The 26140-nt window shown below is 38.2% G+C and overlaps 1 protein-coding gene across 4 annotated transcripts in view; it reads right to left on the minus strand.

Moving 5' to 3' along the window:
* The window catches only part of LOC124139813 (neuronal PAS domain-containing protein 2-like), a 61839-nt gene extending 50220 nt beyond the window's left edge, over window positions 1–11619 (minus strand). For 3 of the 4 annotated variants that reach the window (XM_046507154.2, XM_046507153.1, XM_046507151.2), the window contains exon 1: window positions 11338–11619. In XM_046507154.2, coding sequence (XP_046363110.1) covers window positions 11338–11444 — 107 coding nt within the window. In that variant the 5' untranslated portion in view covers window positions 11445–11619. Of the gene's footprint in view, window positions 1–5827; window positions 5862–11337 lie in introns of those variants that run through there. The other variant, XM_046507155.1, reaches the window with a different exon arrangement.
* Between the last annotated feature and the right edge of the window lie 14521 nt (window positions 11620–26140).

The following is a 26140-nucleotide window of genomic DNA, read 5'->3' on the forward strand; positions in this document are numbered from 1 at the left end:
TGTCCAATGTTACTGCAAATGAAGGAAAACAAAATGCGAATATCATAATTACAACCTACCAAATTGATGTGTATAATTTTAAGCAGCTTCCTTGTTCGAGGAATGTATCTGTGAATATCCACACAAAGGTACAATATCCCAAACGTCTGCAGCTGTACAAAGAAACGTATTTGATTTCATGTGTCTCTGTAACAATCAAATATTTTAAAATATATATATCGTTTCGGGATATTATAACCTGTGTTTGTTTCTCAACTGATCACTTAGATTGTTTCAGGTGTTCACATAGGTGTCAAGTCTCAAAGGTCGGCTGAGAAAGCCCAAGTGACAACTATTTTCACAACGTCCACGGTTCCTAAAAAAATCCATTGAGTTAGATAACAATGAGCAATTAATCAACGTATTATCGGTTAACCCTTTGAACAAAATATGTTGCTTTTACATCGGCGCTTCACGCAAGGATATGAGTGTATTCCCTTTGTTTTAGTAAACCTAGACATGTAAACACTCACTTTTGACATATCCACCATGCAAGATAACAGTGATTAATCAATCAATGTATTTTCTGTTCATCCTTTGATGACTACGAACGATCCGCTGATTTACAAAAAAAAGTAAATCAACTGATCATTCATCTCTTGCTGGGCTGCCACGTGCATATTACATAACACACATTTTACCTCACTTCAAACCTGGATTTAGATTGAATAATTACCCCAGACACAATAAATGCCAAATTGGAACCTTTGTCAGGTAATCTAAGTGGTGCTACAACTAATTGTACCTGTAATAAATTCATTAACTGAGCATCAAATGAATGATTACAAATACAAAGGTGTAGGGTTATACCAGAAAACGTGGATGACAACAAGGGAGTAGTAATCGTATTATCAACGCAATCCCAAATCCGAAAATGCTTTCACTGCATTGATACTTTTTTTTAAACTATAACAATCAGGGGTATTTCCAAATGACGACAACCGATGAGTTCCGCCGTTCTTTTTGCCTGTTTGTTTAGGCTGAAGAAATTAATTAACATGCGCCCTTTGTCAAAATCTTAATAGATCACGGGTAACCAGTCAGTGTTCAAAAATGGATAAAACAAACATTGGCTCCAAGTTTATTTCGCTGTCCTTGCAGACGGTAGCCCAGTCTCTTGTCACGCTCAGTTGCGTTGCGTATCATCCGGGTACTCACGGGGAAAAAACAATAACAAAGGCAACAACCAGTCCTGGGGAATTGCTTTAGATCAGTGCCCCTTTAAACCGCTGATCATCTATAACGCTCATGAATTATTTGGACCCTGAAGGTAGCGTTGTAGCGAGGGATCACTGTAACACAGAACATATGTGTTGAGCCCCACTGCTAACTTTACATATACGAAATTGTATAACATTTCAAATAAAACTAGAGCCATGAAAAACAAGCATGAAATACTCACATCCCCCGTCAATATGACATGTCATGCATTAGCTCCTGTGAACTATGTTCACTGGGCCTTTTTTTAAAGAAATATAGTACGTTTTTCAAGATCTGCTCCGGAAACGAGGACTACCTCCATTTTCGGTCTAAATCAAAGTCGTTGCCATGGCACCTCAAAAAATAACTTTTAAAAAAAATCCAAAACTATCCAAAGGCACCAGTTCACCACTAGACCTAACAATGTGCAAAATATGGTGAAGAAAAATGGTACGGTTTTCAAGATCTGCTCCGGAAACGAGGACTACTGCCATTTTCAGTCTAAATCAAAGTCGGTGCCATGGAAACTAAAAAAATATTGTTTTTAAACATGCCAAACTATCAAAAGGCACCACTAAACCTATCTATGTGCCAAGTATGACGAAGAAATATGGTACTGTTTTCAAGATCTGCTCCGGAAATGAGGACTACCGCCATTTTCAGTCTAAATCAAAGTCGTTGCCATGGAAACTCGAAAAATAACTTTTTTTAAAATCCCAAACTATCAAAAGGCACCAGTTCACCACTAGACCTATCTATGTGCCAAGTATGACGAAGAAATATGGTACGGTTTTCAAGATCTGCTCCGGAAACGAGGACTACCGCCATTTTCAGTCTAAATCAAAGTCGTTGCCATGGAAACTAAAAAAATAACTTTTTTTTAAAATCCAAAACTATCAAAAGGCACCAGTTCACCACTAGATCTATCTATGTGCCAAGTTTGGTGAAGAAATATGGTACGGTTTTCAAGATCTGCTCCGGAAATGAGGACTACCGCCATTTTCAGTCTAAATCAAAGTCGTTGCCATGGAAACCCGAAAAAAAAAAAAAATTAAATCCCAAACTATCAAAAGGCACCAGTTCACCACTAGATCTATCTATGTGCCAAGTTTGGTGAAGAAATATGGTACGGTTTTCAAGATCTGCTCCGGAAACGAAATGTGACGGCCGGACGGAAGGACGGACGGACGGCACCCATTCCTATATCCCCCTTCCCCTTTGTGGCGGGGGATAATAACAGGGATCATGTTAAGATTCATCGTTTCAGCTCCATTGGGCTTGTAGTGTCAGAGGAGACATCGAAAAAGTAAAAGTTAACGGATGGACTACAGCACAGACAACTAGGTGGACCATGGCCTGACCTTGATTAATGGCCATAAATAGAATTTTCAACGACAGATTTGGATTCATTAATATCAAATCTTAGTTCTCGCCACTGCTAAAAAAAGATCTGGGGACAGCCCATTACAGGTCACATCATAACGACCTATCGCGAACTTTGACTGACCAATTAAATGACTAACAAGAAGTCAACATCAGCCAATCAAAAAGCAGTTTTCTCAAGCAATACAGCACTAGTTTCAAACTTGTGACTTCTATTCCAGACTACACTTTGAAAAATATTGTGACAAAGTTCTCGATTCAAAATTGGAAAACTGAACAAAAGAACATTCTGGGATGTCTAATAGATGGACGCGATTGTATGACAGTACTTCCCATGAGTCTCTTCTATTCAAATGTTTATCCCACTGAAGCAAGAGATAGACAATGATTTTGACGGAATCAAGCTCGGTGAGCTAAAAATAAGGTTTTATAAGAACCACGTTAGGATCAAGATTAATCTCAAGCTATTGTTCATACAATAAGAAACCTGACCAAGATTTAACTGAAGGGACATGTTTCTAGTTAATAATCTACGTAACCGTAATGATTAGGCTGTTTCAACATCCAAAGCTCTTTTTGTGTCTTTGTTTATGTTGAAGAATTCTCAAGCAGCCTTTGTAATATAGACATCTTCATACAGTATGTCTAACTGTCAAATATTCAGCAGCTCAAGAATCACACAACTCCCAAGTGAAGCCACACGTCTTTACTCATTGAAACTCACATATAGAACTAACCACTTATGTCACAAAATGATGTCTGTTAATCTTATCCTCATAATCATGATAATTCAGTTAAGCCCCCAATACACAATGAAAGATCATATCTGACAGTTGTATTTTGATGGGTTAGGGCTAGGGTTGATGGAGAACTCTCTGAGAAATGGTAAAAGGCAGTAACAAAGAAAAATAAACATATATACACAAAATCAAACTCACTTGCATATGTTGGAAGAATCCAGATGTATGTGTTCATCTTTTACTATCCCCATCATGCACATAGCTCACATATACAAAGAAATAAACATTTGTTCGCCTACTTATAGAAACCAATAAACATAATAATTAACATGATAATGACATGAACAATGAAGCAAGACTATGCCACCCACATTGTACAAATTGAAAGTGTTACCACTGGTTACAACTATCCCAAAATCACAGCCATCAAACACACAATTATGATTATACACCCAAAAAAAATTGACATATCAACCAAATGTTAAATGTAAACAATTAATTTAGTGACATGAATAAACATATAAGAGCACCGGTACTCACACCATGCACACTGTGGTTAGCTGCAGATTTGCCATTTTGAAACCATGTGCATCAAACACGAATCCGGGACAAGAGCTCTAAACATGCTAAACACTGGGGCATTCATTATATATATTTAGGATGTATTAGGATGTATTTAAGGATTAACTGTGAAATTTTTTTTCGGTTCATTGAGGTATGAATGAAAAAAACGATGTGCAAACTGTATGAATCCGCATAGCAGATTCTTACAAAAGTTTGCACATAGGGTTTTTTATTCATACCTCAATGAACTGAAAAAAATACAGTAAATCCTTATATTTAAATTTGACTATGAAAACATGTGTTATGTACAATAGTTTCTGTAAAATAGGTTAGATAAATCAAAGAAGACAAACATGTTGAGATTGATAATCATTCCGCGTATTGGAATACATACCGTGGTGTGACATGGATCAGGTGATTTTTTTATTTATGCACAAGACTTGACACTCCAACAAATCAGTAGCCAATCAACGGAGAGAAGGATCAAAAGAAACTTCATAGGACATGTCAATCAAGGCAAGAGGCAAGAGGCAAGAAGCACTGCAACAGCCAAACTAACGAACTGAAACAAATATGTTCGGGGAAGGTGGCTTTTTCAAATGACATTGTCAGTTACCGCCAGAATCAAACATTAGTTCCCTGAGAACGGGAAGAAACATTTGGAAATGTGAGGGTTAGAAATGAAACATGAAGACATGAAATTTGTGGAACCCAAGCCAGTGGCCAAAAAATAGGCAAGCAAGCCTGCACATTTGCTGTTTCATTCCTTCTCGGCCTTTGGTCTCAAACAGTAGTTTGGACAATGAAAATTCACGAATTTTGCTATATGTCCTGTGCATGATGATACACGTGAGTAGAAATAAGGGAAGTCCTTCGTCTGTCAGTTGTGATTCCCAGATATTCCATAGTAATAAAAGGAGTCACCTTTGGTGGACATGCCTTAATTTTTTACATTCATTGACAAATTAATGTAATAACATGTGACCACTTCAGCTTATCAGAATGCAGGAATTACAATGAACACAACGAAAATTTAGTTATTACAATACCTGTACAATGTCACTGCTTTCACTGTATCATGCGAGAGAGTGGGAATGATGTAAATAAGGATACTACACTAACCAATCAGCGTAAAAAAATACATATCGTCAATGCCTTGAAATATATTGCAGACATACAGACGGAAGCCCAGTCCCTCATTACGCTCAGTAGCCAGCTAATTAACTCAACGCTGCTGATGCACCTCAACAGGCAATGTCAGACTGCATGGTAAAAGCCACAACCTAATGCTCCTTTAAACTTTTGAAGTCAAACATTAAGGAGTCTGGACAGCAATGAAAATTCTTATTGCAAAATGCCAACAAATCAACCTTAAAGGAATAAATAATTGATCCCACCACACCACTTCCAATGGCCATCAATCCAACTGAGTTAAATTACAATGTTGACAGATGTGTCTGTAGCACTGCATCATGGAATACATATATTCATGAAATGAAAACTGATCTCTCATTACTTAGTTGAATGAATATATGTACAATGGAGCAGTCATGGTCATCTCTGATCATGCTGATGTAACACTGCATCACGGAACATACCGGTGCACTTCAGGGTATGACAAGATACATCAGTGCTTAGACACAAAGTTATGTTATATACTGTCCATATATCAATCACCATGGGACATTGACGGATGCACTGGTTTAACAGTGTTCCCACTGGTTTTACAGTGTTCCCACTGGTTTAACAGTGTTCCCACTGGTTTTACAGTGTTCCCACTGGTTTTTAAAGCTACTGGTCCCAGGGACTGCTGGTTAAGAAAAAGACCAAGAAAACGGCTTTGTGGCGGCTTGCACCATCTCTTTGCTCTTTAATCTCAGATTTCTGACCATAATACCGACCTGTGAAGCCATTCTGCTCTTCTGCTGCACCAAAATCCTGCAAATCATGAGCTTGTTGCAACATTCATCAGTGGAAACAATCAAGAAACAGACACTGAAGCAGACCAACTTGACATTTCATACTTTCCTACGAGACTTTTAATAGCATTAACAGCAAGTAACATGTATATCAACTATTAAATAAACTGTTACTGCTAGTTTCCAAGACAAACTGACACACCTACGTCAGTCAGGGCAACCATTAGACAGAGTAGGCTATTTTGAAGCCATGTGGACATTTTCAACTATCACAAGGTGGATCCAGCATTTTGGAGAGGGAGGGTCCAAATTACAAAATTACTCTCTAATGGGGTGTGGGGATGGGATAGAGGGTGCAACTGTAATTGACTTTTAACATCATAACTAGTGATCTAACTGCTCTCTTAAAAGAAAGCAGAAGATCAAACATTGGCTGGTGTTTTTCAATGAACAATTAGCAAATCTTCCACCTATCAATTCATACTTTGTGGTGAATGTGCAGCGAGGCAAACCTTCCTTCCTATTCTGTTCTAACGTATATTTGGCATCATCTGCACTACTCATGGGAAGAGTGCAAACCACAACGATCAGTTTCCGGGTCTTGGATATATGTCAGGGTCAGGTGCTTTCAGACAGTCTCGCAAAGTCACAGGGTTTCCGAATGTGATGTCACATCTTTAGTCCATGCACTATTCAATTCTGAAACCAAGTCAGTAGAGCTCCGCACAGCGAAGCTGACAACCCAAGCACTGCACAGAATAACTGGCTTCGATCATGTTTTTATTAGAAGCAAATTGAAGGGAAAGCTTGTGTGTTTTTGTTACGAATGAGTTGCAAAATACTAATTGCCAGCTTGATTGGATTGGAAACCAGTGTTTATCTGAGCCCAGATTACAAAATATATGCCTCGGTCATATGAAGCCACAAAGCAGTACACTTTACTCCTCAGAGCTCCTTGCGGCCAGCCTGGTACCTCTGCCACACCTTCACATATTACACAGTCCATTGAACATGTTCAATATACTGCATATGTTTTTCATCTGCTTAACTTTCTTTGAGAAAATTATCCAAAATTTGAAAAACTCTTTCCATTTGCCATGTTTGCATAGTTATATCCTTGTTTACATTATTTGTACAGCTAGACGTTCTGTCATTGAAGCCCTTCAGAGAGCTTGCGTTACGGTCACTTTGATTTGAAAAGTCATATTGTCATGCACCTGACTGTTGCAGTTGTAGCAGCATATCGAAATAATTATGCAAAACAAACTGATTTAGGCCTGTCTGTTCTTATTTCAGAATAAGGGTGTTTGTTTACAAAACAGAGAATATCACATGATAAATGTACAGCAGCTGTGGGTCACTGAAGCAGAAACTCCTCTCAGGGGATAAAGCAAGCAGAGACAAGTAATCTTGGGAGTTATCGGCTATTGTTTGCAAACAATGATTCAGAATGGTCGACATACTTGTCCTTCAAGATCCTTTGAATAAATGTCTTAAAATTCTGGTCCAATGTTCTTTCTGACTTCTTCTATCCCATTGTTAGTTGTGTCAAAGCCTACCCTTGTTAACATTTTGGTCTTGTTTTTGAAGTTTAACTGTCAATGCCATGGTTTCACCAACTCAAGAATATTTTTCACCATGAGCAAATGCAAACAGACTGCAGTGTGTAAAAGACCTGTGTTGCAAGTTTCTAACAACGGCAAGGCAGACGGATCAGTGACTGCCACAAAGAGGATACATATGAACTCATACAACTCAATGTTTCAAAATATGTGTGCCTTTCGACCCATTGTGGCTTGTACAAACCCTACAGTGCTTTAACATTACTTTGAGAAAGAAACAGAAATATATGACTGCAAGTACAGTCCGTTTGATTCCATTTGAAACCGATGAATTGCTCACTAACTCACAGGGATGAAAAAATCTCCGCGGAAACGCGGAAAATCACGTTTTTTAAAACGGAGTCCTCGGAAAAAATCATATTCCGCGTAAAAATTTAATAAATCTTTTTTAAAAAAACACTCCGAAAAATATGATCGAAAACCGGACAATTGGCACGGATTGTCCTGTTTTCGATCAGAGCTTTCACCAGCATAGGTTTTCGGACATCATACGTTTTCTGTCACGAATACTTGCACTATAACGTGGGGTGTGGCGTCACACAGAAATTGTAAATACTCAGAGTCAGCTGATGGCTTGTTTTTAAGATAAAGCTGTCTTTTAGCCTGTAAGTGAATGAGATGTTTTACAGTTGTTCATGTGAAAAGCAAGAAAACTATGAATGTTTCTTCAGCGTCCAAAACCCCATGTCATGGGGATATATGTTGTATTAATGTCTTATGTTTGCAATGGAGTTTTGTTTTTTACATCAAAAGGTAAGTACAAGGTAAGTTTTTTTCAATATGCTTCAACATGGGGAAAGGGTCAGACATTGCACGCTTGTGACAGTTGTCCTTGTGTATGGGGGATGGGGGGTTGAAGTTTATGGCAGTATTGCTCCCAGACCTGGCGGGTAGCCAGGTGCGCGAAAGCTATGCCCAATTTTTTAAAAGTACTGATTTAACTTCGAAATTTTACTGCATCTGCCATCTTGTTTATTTGACTTATTGACTTTGGCCATTGACTTATTACATTTCTTGGTGTGAATGTTGTCCAAACTGCACGAAATTGCTTAAAATGCAATCAAATGTTTTAAACATTTCTGGGGGGGCATGCCCCCAGACCCCCCACGACTTTTCCTCTTTTTTCGGGAAAACCTGCTCACATCCCTGAACTCAAAATCTAATAATTGCAACAAAAACAAAATGTGCACAGCGACATGAATTGGACAGACCTACTCTGATGGTTTGTCTCAAAATTTTGGACACCCGAATAAAAAAATTGTTTAACAAACGATCATCATATTGTTGACATTTTTCGCCATCCCATACCAGGGAGGACCAGTCGTTCATAGAACAGACAGGTTGGCGAGTTTCATGTGCGAAAGTGACGTAAGGCTTGCTGAGCAAACCATAGATGCGTGATTGCTATATCTGAAACAATGAGAACATCACTCGACTCGAAGTCAATTATTTGCAACGTTTGTGAAAGAGGTAGACCACAATATGCTTTGAAAAAGTATCGTTTACGAACTGCACGTGCAGTTGGGATAACAGAAGGGAAGTTAAAAACTATGTTAAAAAAGTGTACTGATTCAACCTGCAGTGACACACCTGAGGGGACCATCTCAAAACCCAAGCGATGTTTTAAAGTCGATTCATTTCAACGAGATGGTTAGAAACGCCATTAAGACTCTGTATAAACAAAATATCTATGTCTCTCTCCGTACTCTAAAAAAATATACGGAGACAAATCATTCTTTGACCATTTCAAAATATCAGTTATGGAAATTGCTATACCAATTTGGTTTCCGTTACAGAAAAGTAGGCTCCGAAAATAGACATGCATTATGCGAGAGGTCTGATATTGAAAAAAACGTTACGAGGGTTATGAGCCCGTATACTTGGACGAAACCTGTTCTGTATGATATTATAAAGTCTAATAAAACCACACCTGTCTTTAAAGTTGACGAGTATCTTAAAGAACATGGCCATTCAGTTTTGCGATTGCCGCCCCATATCATTGCGATTTAAACCCAATAGAACTAATTTGGGGTATCATTAAATCGGATGTTGCCAGGCAAAATACAACATTCAAACTGCGGGATGTACAGAAACTGGTTCAACAATCAATAGACACCATCTCGCAGGAAACGTGGCAAAAGTGTGTTGAGAAAGTTGAGAATGAAATAGAGAGACATTATTGGGATCATAGTGGATTGGACCATGCCACAATCAAGCCAGTGATCATCAGGGTAGACTCGGACAGCGGCGACACCGATTCCGAATGCACTGTCACGGCTTCAGAAAACTGCAACAGTGACTCCGATTGAACACCCAAAACGGCTTTTGAGATGACCCCCATATACGGTGCACATGCTTGTTCATTACCTGGCTGTTCCATAAGCGACTGGTCCTCCCTGGTATGGGATGGCGAAAAATGTCAACAATATGATGATCGTTTGTTAAACAATTTTTTTATTCGGGTGTCCAAAATTATGAAACAAACCATCAGAGTAGGTCTGTCCAATTCATGTCGCTGTGCACATTTTGGTTTTGTTGCAATTATTAGATTTTGAGTTAGTGAGCAATTCATCGGTCTCAGATAGAATCAAACGGACTATAGATAAATAGATAACATCAGTGTCTCAAACACATCATACTTTTTTTCCTTTGTTTTGTTGGGGTTAGCTGAGCAGATGGATGATTGATAGCACATAGGAAGTCTACTGTGAATTCAAGCTCTTATGTGATTTGTTAATAGCAGAGCAGTCATCCAATGAAAATGTGATAAAGCTAAAATCGTACAAAGGACTCTGCATCCAGCTGACATTTTCAATGTTTATAGACAGACTTTTGTCGCTTCAATATTAGATTATCCAAACAATTCAGATTTGTTAGCCTAGATTTTACATATCTAACTATACAGCTAAAACACTGTGCTTGAAAAAGTACTAGTTAAAAGGATTTTCTAAATTCAGAGTTAATATTCCTTCAACAATGACTCCGAACGATCACTTGACTAAATGACTGAGCAGTGAAAAACAATGAAAGTGAAGAAGTGATATCTACAAAGACACACAATAAATTACGAAGAACTCATTACTATTCACCGGTCACTTGCATCCGAACACATGAACTTGTTATTCCACTGTTCACTTAGGTGTTTGCTAGTTTCATTTGCCTCATTGTACTGGTTGTACTTGCAGTAGAACTGATATAAATACAACATACATATGACAATTTATTTTCCGATTTTCACCATCCAAATCATGAGGAAAGACATCAACTACACATAACCACAAAATATAGAAGGCAAGTAACTGTGATTTCCCCTCCTTTGAAAGTACTTGAGTACTCGGTAAAGCCCTCGTAATACTAACACATACCCACTGAAGGTATTATCATTGATTAATGGTTGATATGAACATTCACAGTATAGTTGTAATATACAGCATTACATCAGGATACTTCGTTCCATAATATCACATAGCCATCTGATAGCTATATGTCGTACTGTCACACAAACGATACAATGTATCCTACATACATGATGAAAAAATATGGTAGGGCACAGAATTGAATATCATTCATTTCCAATTCATCAAGCAAGTGTTAGTTTTATTGACAAGATATTGTTGGTCTCTCAGTGAAATGTCAATATCCTGCAACATGCATATAACCTGACCGCAATGTACCACAAGGGGCGAAACATGCACCGGGGTCTAGTGCAAGAAATACCCAGCTGTCTTTTGCAGCTCTACATGCACACACAGCGTGTTACTCGCTGTGCCCGTCCACAATCATGGTGTCATTCATGCATTTGGAATAACAGAGAGTGAAGTGTCAATATTGCGCCGTGTGTGGTGAACACTGATTGAGCGTGGACCCTACCTGTCGGTGTTCATGTTGGAGCTAATGGAAGAGCTCGCCTTCATACTCTTTACACTGCTGCACTTGGTGGGAAGAGGAATTAGGGCTATACGTTTTCCGTAATTCATTTTGCCGTGGTGCAACCCCTTTTCAGATTGTAATCCCAGTGACAAAAGGTACACTCCAGTTTGTCTAGGTATTACCCAAACATTTAAACATCACACACATTGCTTCCGCCATTAGGTTGTATATGTTTATCAGACCACCAATCAGGCGTTCTTTCTACTGATAGCACAACTCGTACGCGCGTGCGCGAAATACGATGTAAAACTCTTTGCCGGGATGTACGTGCATACATTGCGATAGGTCTTAGTCATCGCTATGGCCCCGACGCTGCACCGAGTACACAATGGCCTTCGTGAAGAGGAACTCTTATAGTTATATAAATAGATTTTTTTCCAGCGTACAGAAATTTATGGGTTATATAAAATTAGAAAATTCTTATTTGAGTGTGAGATTAGTATTTAAAATATACTATATTAGAAACAAAATTTTGTTAGACCAAATTAGTGTACTATAATTTCATTGAACAATGATATCCCTATTTCTGATATGTAGTTCACGAAGAAGCTAAAGTGGGGCACATTTAGTATCTCAAAGATTGTATTGCTGACATACTTTATAGTTATTTTATGTATCTAGTTTTGTGATATCAATTCTCAATTATGATTTGATTATTTCTTGAGGCGTTTTTATCCACACACTTTACATGGAGGGAAGTGATGGCTCTGCTCTGACGTGTTTGAGCTATTGTTTCTTTTTTTCTGTATTTTTATTTCTTATTCGCTTTTTTTACTTAAGTTTAATCTACACACATTTGTAACACTTATCATACGACACTGACCGCAAAGTATGTCTTGTTTAATATGTATTACACACACACACACACACACACACACACAGATCCGCCTTATCATTGACGCGCGTCGCTAGTCGTATATACAATGTATACAGATTCTTGTGGTGCACACTAGATTCTCCAATATCAACAAAGCGTCGTGTTTGCGTATTTGTTTTCTTAATTTTATAATATTCTTCTTTTTCTTCCTAATGTGCAACACATGAATAACAACAATTAACAGTTTGATATATCAATCTGTTAATTGTTGTTATTCATGTGTTGCACATTAGGAAGAAAAAGAAGAATATTATTTTATTTTGATGTCACATATTATACATGTCACATATACACATATACTGTATATAGTTCATTAAAATATTCATTGGTAGAAAATGTACAATATCTGGACAGAGGGCCTATGAACCACCCAGATCTATAATAATAATAATAATAATAATAATAATAATAAAGGTAATATATTACGATCTTGCCACGTTGTGGCCAAAAGACACCACACACATGTATATATAAATTAATATAGATGCACAAAATCAGTCACACATGCACCAAACATATAAAATCTTACCTCTCCTCCATACATCCACATCATAGGCGTACCTGTCATCCGTCCACTTAAAAGGAGGGGGAAAATACAAATGCATACAAACCGCAACCATCTATCAAAGTATACCAACTAAGTTTACCATGTACATACTTCCACACGTCCATTCTTTCATATAAACATCTTTTCACGTCAGACATATAGTACATATATACCATCACACACTATGTAAAATATCACACAATATATGAGAAACAAAGGTGTACCATTTACCCCGTGATCAAAACACAAAATGTTAACATTAATGATTTAACAAAATGTGTAAATCTACCTAATTCTGTTTCTAATGGCAGAGTGCCGCAGCGCAGCTTTCTCATTACACTGCGTTGAGATCTACCCATGATAGCAGAAACATATGTTTCAACAGTCAAGGTGTCCTTGAACAGTCTATATGTACGCAACTTGTTGCCATTGTCTAGACGCTGTCATTCAGCCAGTCGTAACTATCAAATGACAACAAAAAGTGTTTGGCAAGGTTGAAATCTAAACATGAGATATTATACAAATCGGCAATTGGTAACTGCAAACTATTGAGCAAGGGTAAAAACATTATTATTCCAAGATGTGATAGGCTGGACTAACCTTCTATACAGAGTATTATAAACGTGATAAGCCAAACCACCAACTGACTTAAATTTACAAATCAAAACACCAAGTACCCGATTAGCATATTTAGCAATTTCTTTTGCAGTAAAATTCAAGTCAAGATTTTCATGTAACCAAATCCTAGATAGTTGTAAACATGAGCAATTTCTACCTCTTCACAACCAATCAAAAACTTAAAGTCGGATCTTTTAACAGAACATGGGCGGTAATGAACAACCTTAGTTGTCTGAATGTTTACAAGTACATGCCACTGTGAACACCAGTTGGCCACACATTCTAACATTCGTTGTAAACAATACTCGCCTGGTGCAACGAGAGCGATACCATAAGCGTACATCAAAATACTAAGAAAATAATTATTTAACTGGATACCTCAATTTAAAATGTTCATTTCAACGGCTAGATCATTAATTAACACTGAAAACAAAGTTGGCGACAAAACGCAACCTCGCCTAACGCCAGACTACACAGAAAACTGGTCAGTGTTAACATCATTCACACGTACACATGACCAACCATCATCATACATGTACATTGCTTGAACTGCATGTAGAAATTTACCTTAAACTCCAAGTTTAATCAATTCATACCAGAAAGAATTACGATCTAGTTTATCAAAGACTTCCATGGAATCAATATAACATACAAATGTAGATTGCTTGGACAGTGTCCTGTTATTTATAACAGAGAATAAATTGTTTTTATGTTTTGCGTATTTCGCTTTGAGCGGAACCCATTGGCTCATCCGCCAGTATATTATTACACTCTAACCGTTCATAAAAACGGATATTCAAAATTTCAGAATACATCTTGCATACAGAAAGAAGGGACATACCATGGTAACCAAGTGGGTCACGAGGATCAGTATCTGATTTCTTAATTAAATTAATTAAACTGGATCGCCATACATCAGGGCATATCGTATTGTCAAAGGAGTATTTAGTTAATCTAAGCAAAATGTCAATACGTGTACTATTTTTTAACGATTCACTTGGGAGTAGGTCAAATCCAGCTGCCTTCCCACGTTTTGCACGTGCAACTGCACTCTCAACCTCTGATAAGGCGATCGGAGAATCTAGGTCACTAGTGTCAAACACATTTTCTGATGTCACCTGGTTGTTTATCAACTCCTCACAAACCTTCTGTAAACTACAGTCATCAAAACTAGGCGAGGCACCATCAAGTAATAGGGGACTATATTCATCCATCCATTTATTCAGAACAAACTTCCTATTACCGTAGAAACAACACTATCGTGCATTACTTCCCAGTGAATACCATTGTTTCTATCATTAGCAATACCTATTTTACCGATCGCCTTCTAAAACTACGCGAGTCGCAGTTACTGTAATTGTCTAACAAGCGTTGTTGTTCATTCAGTTGATATGACCTCTTTCACTTACGTAACAATTTATCAAAACTTTTCCTTTCTAAAACAAAAGTGTTTTTCATAGATTTTCTTTTAACACGAGATTTACAATTTAGCAACAGCTTTCCGGCAGCACAAGCTTTATCCCACCGCAACTGCAATTCGTTACACCAGTATGGCTTATAAAAGGATTTACACTTTTGATTTCGACGTTGTAATGGACAAGGTAAAGCACATTTATCCAATTCAGAGTGCATTAAAGAAACAAATTCAGTGTAGGCTGCGTTAATATCTCCAAGACTGGACAACTTGGTTTCATACTAGACAACACGTAGTCGGCTCTGCAATCAACTATATACCTAATGTGCAACACATGAATAACACCAAGTAACAGTCTGATAAGGGAAAACAAATACGCAAACATGACGCTTTGTTGATATTGGAGAATATAGTGTTGTCTAATATTTTTCTGCGAACCTTTTATGACACCGTATATACGGCAACTGAAGACACAATAACTAATAATAAACACCACTACTGGGACTGGTTAGTCGAGATCGTTATTCGGTGCCAACACTGGTATAAACAAAACCTTACATTCTTTAGATTTTAGCACAGTTATCATCAATATAGCTATGTGCAACCCAGCGTAGTTATATTGGATGTTACATAACGTGTATCAGCTTAGGCTCAACATTATCGCTATTTGGTATCATTAGTAATTCGACGATTTAGTAGGAGCAGTAGCAGTAGTATCTGTAGTAGAATAGTCAACATTATCGCTATTTAGTAATATTACTAATTCTATACGATTTATTAGTGTTATATGGCAGTGTAATTTAGAGTTAAACAATTATTGTAACTGTATTACATTGTTTCTGTTCAAATTCAGTAGAAGTTCATTGCATTGTATATGGACAATGATTATTTGTCAGGAATGTTGTACTATTTAATGTAAGCAGTGGTGAGGAAGTTATTATATTTAGATGCCTCAGTACCCATTGGCTTATGCGAAACTTGCTAAAAAACAACAAACACAAAACAGACGTACATGAAGTTGAACATTCTACTACTCCTCATGGTTGCGGGGCAGATAATATGGACTGTGACAATGTGTCTAAACGAGTGTGTTAATAACATTAGAACTAATCCTAGCAGCAATTAACACAACGAGGGACTCTTCCGCTGACAAATTATCAGAAAATGAGGCCAAAGTGACAAGAACTTTAACAGCAATGTTGAAACAAGAAACTGCAAACACGAGAAAGGAGTTTTACTTATAAATTACAAAGTTAGCGGAGATATCTGATAACTAGAAACTTCCCATACAATATCAACTGACAATCATACAAAGAGGCTGGAATCTGTTACAAGCCAGGTGAATACGCTACAGACTAAATTCGCGGATGCTGTGAAAAGACAGTGATTGTGACTTAGATCATATTATTGTCATTCGAAATGTTCATGTCGACAGTCGGGAATCGAACGATACAAACGTCACAATTCAAATTGTTACCAAACTGTTTCGAGACGGCTTGAAATTTACTGATGTGCGGGTGGCATGTGCAAAGCGGATGACACGTAAGGATAATAAGCCAGGGATTGTTTTTGTGACACTAGAGACAGTCGAACATAAGAGAAAGTTGATGTTGAACAAGAAGAATCTGCACGTCAGTAAAGACTATTCTCTAGAGAGGACTTGACCTCAAGAAGGAATATGCAAAAAATGACTCGTAGCAACCAAGGAATAGGGGTCAGTGCGGTTTAGATACTGGAATACAGGTGGATGGTCACAGCGGGAATCTTCTAACAAATAATTTAGAGAATATGTTTTTATTACCGGATTCTTACAAAAGTTTGCACTTCGGGTTTTCGATTCATACCTCTATGAACCGAAAACAATCCGAAGTCATTCCCTTATAATTAAATTCGACAACGAAAACAAGTGTTATCTGCAATAGTTTAAGTAAAAACAGTTGTACATATCAAAGCAGACAAAATGACGCGATTGATAAACATTCAAGGTGTAGGAATACATACTGTGGCACGACATGAATCAGATGGTTGTTTAATTTATGCACATAACATGACATGCCTACAGTCAGTAGCTAATCAACGAAGAATAGGATTAAAATAAAGTTCACGGGACCTGTCAATCAAGGCAAGAGGCGAGAAGAACTGCGACAGTCAGACTGTATCGAACCGGAACAAATATGTCCGGGAGAAGGCGGCTGTTTCAAATGACACAGTCAGCTACCGCCGGATTAGTTCCCTGAGAACGGGAAGACACTGTTGAACAAATTAGGGTTAGAAGTGAAACCCGAAGACATGAAATTTCACTCTCCTACCCAGAGTTCCATGCGGCCGGCAGCCAGCCAGCATAGTACCTCTGCCACCGGCCAGCGCCATGTGACGATTCGTCACATCTTTCACTGTTCATTCAAGATATTGAATATGCTTTTCATCCGTTTCATGTTTGACAAGTCTACACATTTTCACATACAAATGTCAAAGAATGGTTACGGTTTATGAAGAAAGTATCCCAATACGTGAAAAACTATTTGTTTTTGCGTAGTTATCCTTTGTTTACATTGGTTGTACGGCTCCACGTGCTGTCATCGAAGCCAAAACGGAGAGCTAGCGATACGGTCCCTTTGATGTATAAATATATTGTCACGAAACTCACTGTCGCAGTTGCATTAGCATATCTATATAATTATGCAAAACAATATGTTAAGCGCCCCAAATGCTTGCATTAGTCCGTTCTATACTAATTTCTGAAGAAGCGCGTTTGTTTACAAACAAGAGAAAAGTCCGGTCACGTGATATGCAAATTAGCCTGTGGCAGTGGTGTTATGCAGAGTCACCACTGTGCCGGAGTGTGATGAAATTTTTGAACCAAGGAAAGTGAGCCTGCATGGTTGCTTCTCGGCCTTCGGTCATTAAAGGGTAGTTTGGTCAAACAATATGCATGAATTTCGCTGAATGTTCTGTGCAGGACGATATACGTGAGCAGAAAGGGAATTCCCTCAACTGCAATATTGAGATTCCGCGATATTTCGTAGTAATAAAAGTAGTCCGCTTAGGTGGGCCTGGCTTAATGTTTCACATATATTGGGAAATGAATGCAATAACGCGTGACCTATTCTTCTAATCAGAATGCAGGAATTACAATGAACACAATGAAAATTTAATATCAACATCCCGAATGCGACATATTCGGTGTGTGTGAAACTTTTCTACGAAAGAACGACGCCCTTAATGTTGACGGTTTTACCTGGATAGGCAATACTAGGAATATCATTGATTCACGGACTATATAAACGCGGGTCGGGTGGGAATGGTGCCTTTCTTTTTTTTGAAATTCTAATGTGGATGTTTTAGACAATTACCCAGATGGCATTATTTGGTTCAAGGTAGCATCATGTGAGGATCCAGATTTGGTACTACTCTCTGGGTCTGCTACCTCCCGCCTGCGTGTTCCAGCAGGGCGGACGACGGCGAGAAGTGTTTTGAAGTGCTTCTAGAACCCCTCTCCTTAAACCAAAACTTAGGTTCGGTTTGTATTTGTGGTGATTTTAATTCTCGAATTGGCTCAGAAAAGGATTACATAGAGGGTGTAGATACTGAAACAGAGTGTGAAGTTATCGAAAATACATATGGTCACTTATTACTTGACCTTGGTGAACTGCAACATCTGTATATTAAACAATATATATAGTTTCAGACATAGTACTTTCGCTGTCTCATGACAGCTCTTCAGTGTAACTGACAATGACATATAATATGACGTCATACTTATGATGACGTCATAAATTACAACTGTGACGTCATATAGAGAATCTCACCCGAGTGTCTTTTGATTTCAAATATATCAACACGAGTTGATATATTTGATGTCAAAAGACACGAGGGTGAGATTTTATTTATCATCCAACATCATTCTTCCAACTTTTTCAATTTGGAGACAGTAATTAGAAGTGTCTTCAGTGTAAAAAGTACTGCTAACAGCTTCTGTAGCAGAGCCATTAGTGATGTCATTTGATTGTGACGTCATGGTAACCAGAGATGTCACAATGGTCTGCAGAGCATTGTGATGTAATTTCATTGCAGCGATATCTACAGTGTAGATATCGCTTGTTATTACTTGCCCATGAAGATGCCCGTTTAATAAACATACAGCTGTATTACACATTGTGTAATACCAAAACGCGTGCTTATGTACTCTCGGAACACGTTTCACGAACAAATATTGAAAGCTCTCAACATCCATTGGCTTATTCAACGACATTGCGTGTGGAGATGATAGATCACTGAGAGGAGCTTATGCACACTGGATGACCCCAGCAACCTTGTTGCTAGGTTGACGTCACATGGTATTGTTTCGCCGAAGGATCTTGCAACAAAATTCCACAAATTACGTCATCGGGTATTGTGACGTGATTGTAAACTTTGAGGTGCAAGGCCCCGTTCCACAAGGCGATCGTACGGTAGCGCGATGACAGTCGTTGGTCTAAGTTAAAGTATATGAGTTGCGATAACCTTAACGCTACCATAATTTTGTTGAACGGACGCTTGAATTCTAAAGGTGGGCCGCTGGATGGTATTAAATTCATACGTTTCAACTTTTGACGTGTTTGAAGTATTACTGTGTTAAACTCAGTTGGATTATGCCGTGGATCGTGTAGGTGTCAGCCTATTCACAATCAACAGTATAATTCTAAAAACGTTATAAATGGCCAGTAATAAATAAAATACTAAACTCGCTCCCGTGTGAAACCAATTTTATGAAACTCGTGAATAGTTATGGTATCTGACTCGCTTTCGCTCGTCAGATACCAGAACTATTCACTCGTTTCATAAAATTGGTATTACACAGGAGCTCGTTTAGTATTCTATATATCTCATCCAAGCGATATCTCCTGTGGGAGCCAGTTTTGGATGATAAAATGTATTTATACACTCCAGCGACGACACCAAGTAATTTAACAATAAATAATTATTGTAGGGAGACATTTGAATTAAAATATACAGTATTTGTAAAGTAACAGTGTAACATTTACGATTGAAATGACAAATCTATTAATACATTCTCGAGTTCAATTTGGGTTTCATCAATTGGATAAACATTTGTTCTTTTTCCAGTCTCAGCTGCTTATTACTTGTATACAATTTATTAAACGGAAAAATACTAAATTTCCCGTTTCCGCAATCATCAATGTGTTTGCTGACACCTTAGCATCGAACTTCGGGGTATATACTGTATATTTTAATTCAAATGTCTCCCTACAATTGTTAAATTACTTGGGGCGCGTTGCAAGCCACGAATCGGTCAGAGAAAGCAAATTAATCGCTCATCCTGGTGTCTGCAACAATTCGAAGCGCTTGCCCACTCTTCCAAAATGGCGGCGCAACTAGCGCTTGGTTGCCTTGACGTAATGAAGAACGTAATAGAAGAGGCTCGATGACGAGCTGATGGAATTTATGACTACTTTGGGTGAGTGAGTAAGGTTTTACGCCGCTTTTGGCAATATTCCAGCAATATCACGGCGGGGGACACCAGAAATGGGCTTCACACATTGTACCCATGTCGGGAATCGAACCCGGGTCTTCGGCGTGACGAGCGAACGCTTTAACCACTAGGCTACCCGACTGCCCCTATGCCTACTTTGAAAATGTAGAGCAGGCTGAGGATGATGGGGTCTTCGCTGCCTTTGATGATTTCCTCGTTGATCCACTCAAGAATTTCTTGTTCCGCTGTCAAAGTAAGCCGCCATTTTGGTTTGAGAACGAAGCGACCCCAGCCAGCAAATGTTTCGCTTGCAAGCGGCTGAAAGTTAGCGCACTGTTGTAAGGCGAATCGCTGTACATCGCTTGCAAGCGATTGGCGCTTTGCAACGCACCCTTGGTGTCGTCGCTGGAGTTTTAAATACATTATGACGTCACAGTTGTAATTTATGACGTCACCATAAGTATGACGTCATATTATATGTCATTGTCAGTTACACTGAAGAGCTGTCATGAGACAGCGAAAGTACTGTCTGAAACTGATATAAAGAAGATGATGGACTAACGTGGACTTTATTATTTTATTACATATTACATGTACACCGAGTGAACATTTACCTCATTTTTGTATATATATAAAATAATAAAGTCCACGTTAGTCCATCATCTTCTTTATATCAGTTTCATATATATAGTAATAATTAAATAAGTGGAGTAAGATTGAACACAGTTTTAATAGGCTAGCGCTTTCAACTCGTACCACGTACGAGTCTCATCAGGCCATAACTGAATAACGGACATGAAGTAGTAACATATAGTTACGTGACGTCATAACATTTTAACATTTAGGAAACTATGACGTCACAATACCAAGGTGACAATGGACAAATAACTTACGCCTTGACATTTAACTTAGGCGCGTACCATCGTTTCCGGGAATGATGTTAAAACTACTCGCCTTGCTGAACTTAAGAGTTTCCTACTGCATCAAAATTATCCCGCAAAGCTAATTGAAGATAGCATACAGAAGGCGCTAAGTTTTAAGCAACTAAAACTGAGAGAAAAGTGGGGAATAATTTAACTCTAGTATCTACCTTCAACCCTAACCATGAAAAAACAGTATCCATGGTTCAACGATACCTGCCTATTTTGAATCAAAGTATTAAAATGGAGAAGATATTAAGCAAATACCAAATTATCAACTGCCAAAGACAACCCCAAAACCTTAGAAAGATTTTGACAAGTTCTAAATTTGATTCTGTTGTCATCACTCCACAGGTTTCTAAGTGTGGTGACAAACGTTGCCTAACTTGCAGCAATATAATTGAAGGCTGTACCAAGGACATTAAATTTACTGTAAAACAAAATATGACTTGTGATACTAGAAATGTTATTTACTTGATTGTTTGTAGTGGATGCAATGAAAAGTATATCGGAAAGACAGAACTTAAATTAAAAAGAAGAATGAATCTTCACCGTTCACAAATAAAGCAGCCACACAACCGCACGATTCCACTCAGTGAACATTTAGAAGCATGTGGAAACGGCAACTTTTTAGTTTTCCCGCTAGATAAGCTAAATTTTGATCATGAACCTACATTGTTTCAAAAAGAGCAACATTTCATTCATAAATACGCGCCTAAGTTAAATGTCAAGGCGTAAGTTATTTGTCCATTGTCACCTTGGTATTGTGACGTCATAGTTTCCTAAATGTTATGACGTCACGTAACTATATGTTACTACTGCATGTCCGTTATTCAGTTATGGCCTGATGGGACTCGTACGTGGTACGAGTTGAAAGCGCTAGCCTATTAAAACTGTGTTCAATCTTACTCCACTTATTTAATTATTACTATATTGTGCCTGAGAGTTAGAACTTTACTGTGCTTTTTATATATATATATATATTTTACATTGAAGCAGATAATACTGAAAAAGCTGTAATTAAGAAGATTAAAAAATATAGTGATGACTTCTCTGGAGATCTACACCCTAAAGAAAAAGACTACTTAATAAACAGTGACCCGCAGACGGCTAATTTCTATGGACTACCCAAGATCCATAAAAGTAAATTGATAAATAATGCTATTGCCGAACAGAATGCGGAGTATATCGAAATTACCAGCTGTCCTGATTTGACATTCAGGCCGATTGTCGGAGGACCGAACAGCCCGACTCAGCGCCTAAGTAATCTCGTCGATATCATTTTAAAACCATTAACAAAGCATGTACCGAGTTTTGTAAGAGACGATGTAGACTTTCTTTCCCAGCTGCCCGATGCCGTACCTATTGATGCGACTCTAGCCACCTTTGATGTGAAGAGTTTATTTACCAACATACCCCATGATCTGGGATTGGAAGCAGTTCAGTTTTGGCTGAGAAAACATCCTGAGGCTATCGACACTGAATTTTCGGAAAGTTTCATCGTGGAAACTTTAAGATTAGTCTTAGAAAATAATACCTTCTGTTTCAACGGAAAATTCTATCATCAAAGAAAGGGAACGGCCATGGGAACGAAAGTCGCCCCAACATACGCTACACTTGTGATGGGTTACATAGAGGATATTCTTTACAGGAAGGTACACGATTCCATGTCAGAATCCATTGCCAAACATGTGCGCGAAACTTGGAAGCGATTCTTGGACGACTGCTTTTTAGTTTGGCTCTCAACCCGTGAAAATTTTGACATTTTTCTGGATATTATTAATAAGCTCCACCCTTCCATCAGTTTTACTATGGAGTCTAGCGAGAGCGAAATTCCATTTCTGGACGTCCTTGTAGTTAAGGAAGATACTAAATTGAAAACTGATATCTACTACAAACCAACGGACACCCATCAATACCTACAATTCGGTTCATGTCACCCCAGGCATACACGAACTAACATTCCTTATTCACTTGCGCGGAGAGTATGTACCATCGTGTCGGAAACGGATAAAAGAGATTTAAGATTGAAAGAATTGATGGGGTATCTCAGGAAGCTAGGATATCCGCTTCGCGTCATAAATGACGCAATAGAAAAGTCTTTAAAAATTCCAAGACATACTCTCCTGAAACCTAATGAAAAATCTGTGGGCGATCAAATTATACCGTTTGTGTCTACCTTCAATCCTAATAATTGTGATATCATGCCAGTCATAAGGGACAACCTCCCAATTTTACAGCAAAGCGATAAAATGAAACAAGGACTGAATAAATTTAAAATTATACAAAGTACCAGGCAACCAAAAAATCTCAAGCAAATTCTTTGTCCATCCAAATATTCTTGTACAGAGAGTGTACCATGTGTAAGTAGATGTAACACACCAAGATGCGGCACGTGTAACATCATAAGTGAAGGTACTACTTTCCTTTTTGCAAATGGCAAGGGTTTCAATGTGAAAGCCGACATGAACTGCAGCAGCAAAGATGTGGTGTATGTTATGAGATGTTCGGGATGCGGCGAAAACTACATCGGTGAAACAGGCATGGAATTAAAAGATAGAGTCACTGTACACAAACAGCAGATTAGAGACCCTAATGTTCGATGCTTAGGTGTCAGCAAACACATTGATGATTGCGGAAACGGGAAATTTACTATTTTTCCGTTTTATAAATTGTATACAAGTAACAAGCAGCTGAGACTGGAAAAAGAACAAATGTTTATCCAATTGATGAAACCAAAATTGTACTCTAGAATGTATTAATAGATTTGTCATTTCAATCGTAAATGTTGCACTGTTACTTTACAAATACTGTATATTTAATTCAAATGTCTCCCTACAATTGTTAAATTACTTGGTGTCGTCGCTGGAGTGTGTAAATACATTATGACGTCACAGTTGTAATTTATGACGTCATCATAAGTATGACGTCATTATATGTCATTGTCAGTTACACTGAAGAGCTGTCATGAGACAGCGAAAGTACTATGTGTGAAACTGATATAAAGAAGATGATGGACTAACGTGGACTTTATTATTTTATTATATATATATATATATATATATATATATATATATACACACACACACACACACACACACACACACACACACAGACAGACACACACACACACACACACACACACACACACACATTAACGTCTTTACAAATGTATGCATACATAAAATACATCAGATTAAAAAACATAAAATCCAATGAGGTTCTCTAGTTGGAGTTATGAGTGACTTGAAAACTTTAATGACATGCATCACTCAACAAATTACTACAGTCACTGCAAACTAATGCAGTTAGTAAATTAAATTGCAATTATGATTTTGTTAATGATCCACTCAGTGTGGTGTTTTGTGGAGTGACTTATAACCTAAAATATCAACATCTAGCGAGATCGCACCGTATTTTGTAAAAATAAAACCTTAATCCTCCATACACTCTCTCCAGACAGGTAGTTTAACATATCGCACAGTTCTATACCTATTGTTGACCCACAACTGACTAGTAACCGCCGTAGAGCTCTTGTTCTTACAACAACAAGAAACAAAAATGTTATGAACTTGTCGCGTGTCCGGTTGTTACGTCTGGGAGACACGTGGGGCATTAAGCATCATTTACCCTTACTTTACCGTAGTGCACCAGGGTGTAGAGATTGGTCCATGTGAGCCTGCCCAGTTAGGTCTGCCTCTCCTGGTAGTCTATGGGTCTGCCTCTCGTCCGCCCAGTCTGCGTGTTGTCTCAACAAGCCATGCGACTGGTGACTGTCATTGGCTGCAGCCAAGATGCGACGTTGTCATCAGGCGTTGCTCCTTGCGAAATTGGTGTATCATACAGACAGCTTGTTCTCTCAGTTGTGGCATTTATTTTAGTATGCTATTTGTCACTGTCCAACAGTTTGGGTGTAAAGACATTCAGCCTTTGTTTGCCAGTACACTTATAAAGATGTTTAAACGTAAGCAATCATTCAGCAGACATTTAGCATTCAGCGGATGTAAATTTTATTGTCAATGCATTTTATAGTATATAATGTCTTATTGTGTCTCATAAGCCTAACGGCTGGGTGTTACTTTTTAATATGCCAAAGAACATCGCTCTCTCTCTCTCTCTCTCTCTCTCTCTCTCTCTCTCTCTCTCTCTCTCTCTCTCTCTCTCTCTCTGTATATATGTACGGGGTCTTCCCAGTTAGCTCAAAGCTGAAATTCGGGATGATTGAGGGGATTAGGGCTGGGGGATTAGTCTGTTCCTGACAGGTGAACGTTAGTTAGCTAAAAAGCTTAGAAGCTATTTGACCATTATTGAACGATATCAGATCATCGATAGTACTCAAGCTTTAGTTCAACCTCTTGGCCAAATGCCAGTGTTTTGATCTTGCCATTCTGATGAAACAAGAAGGGAGCACAACTGGCGCCAATGGGGTGTTTACCTCTTCCATCAATGTAATCCTATCCCAAATTCCACATAAATGTTATCTATGAGAAAATCTCGCATTTCACATACTTTTTCAGTAAACTTCAGATGAGATTTGCTTTTATTTTTGACAAATTGTCCTGAACCTTTGAAGTTAGTAACTATTTCAGCGGTCAACAGGTTTGGTGACAAAAGCCGGATGGCTCCACGAACGAAGAACCCCCGTTACGTTGGCCGTGTGGGGTGAAGGTAAAGAGCTGGACAAATCAAATTATTCGACAGAATAGAACTTGGTTTTAATGAGATTTCCTAATTGAAGCAAATCCTTTGAACCTTAGGGTTTTTGTGGTACATTTGCTGGACATATTTAGACTGTATTATGTACAATCTTTGATTGTACACCATGAGAACTATCAAACAGATTCTCAAACATGATTAAACATATTTTGTGTATGTTTTAAATCAGCATTCGCAG

The sequence above is a fragment of the Haliotis rufescens genome, unplaced genomic scaffold (genome assembly GCF_023055435.1).
Source record: "Haliotis rufescens isolate VD_foot unplaced genomic scaffold, xgHalRufe1.0.p SCAF_7, whole genome shotgun sequence".
NCBI lineage: Eukaryota > Metazoa > Mollusca > Gastropoda > Lepetellida > Haliotidae > Haliotis > Haliotis rufescens.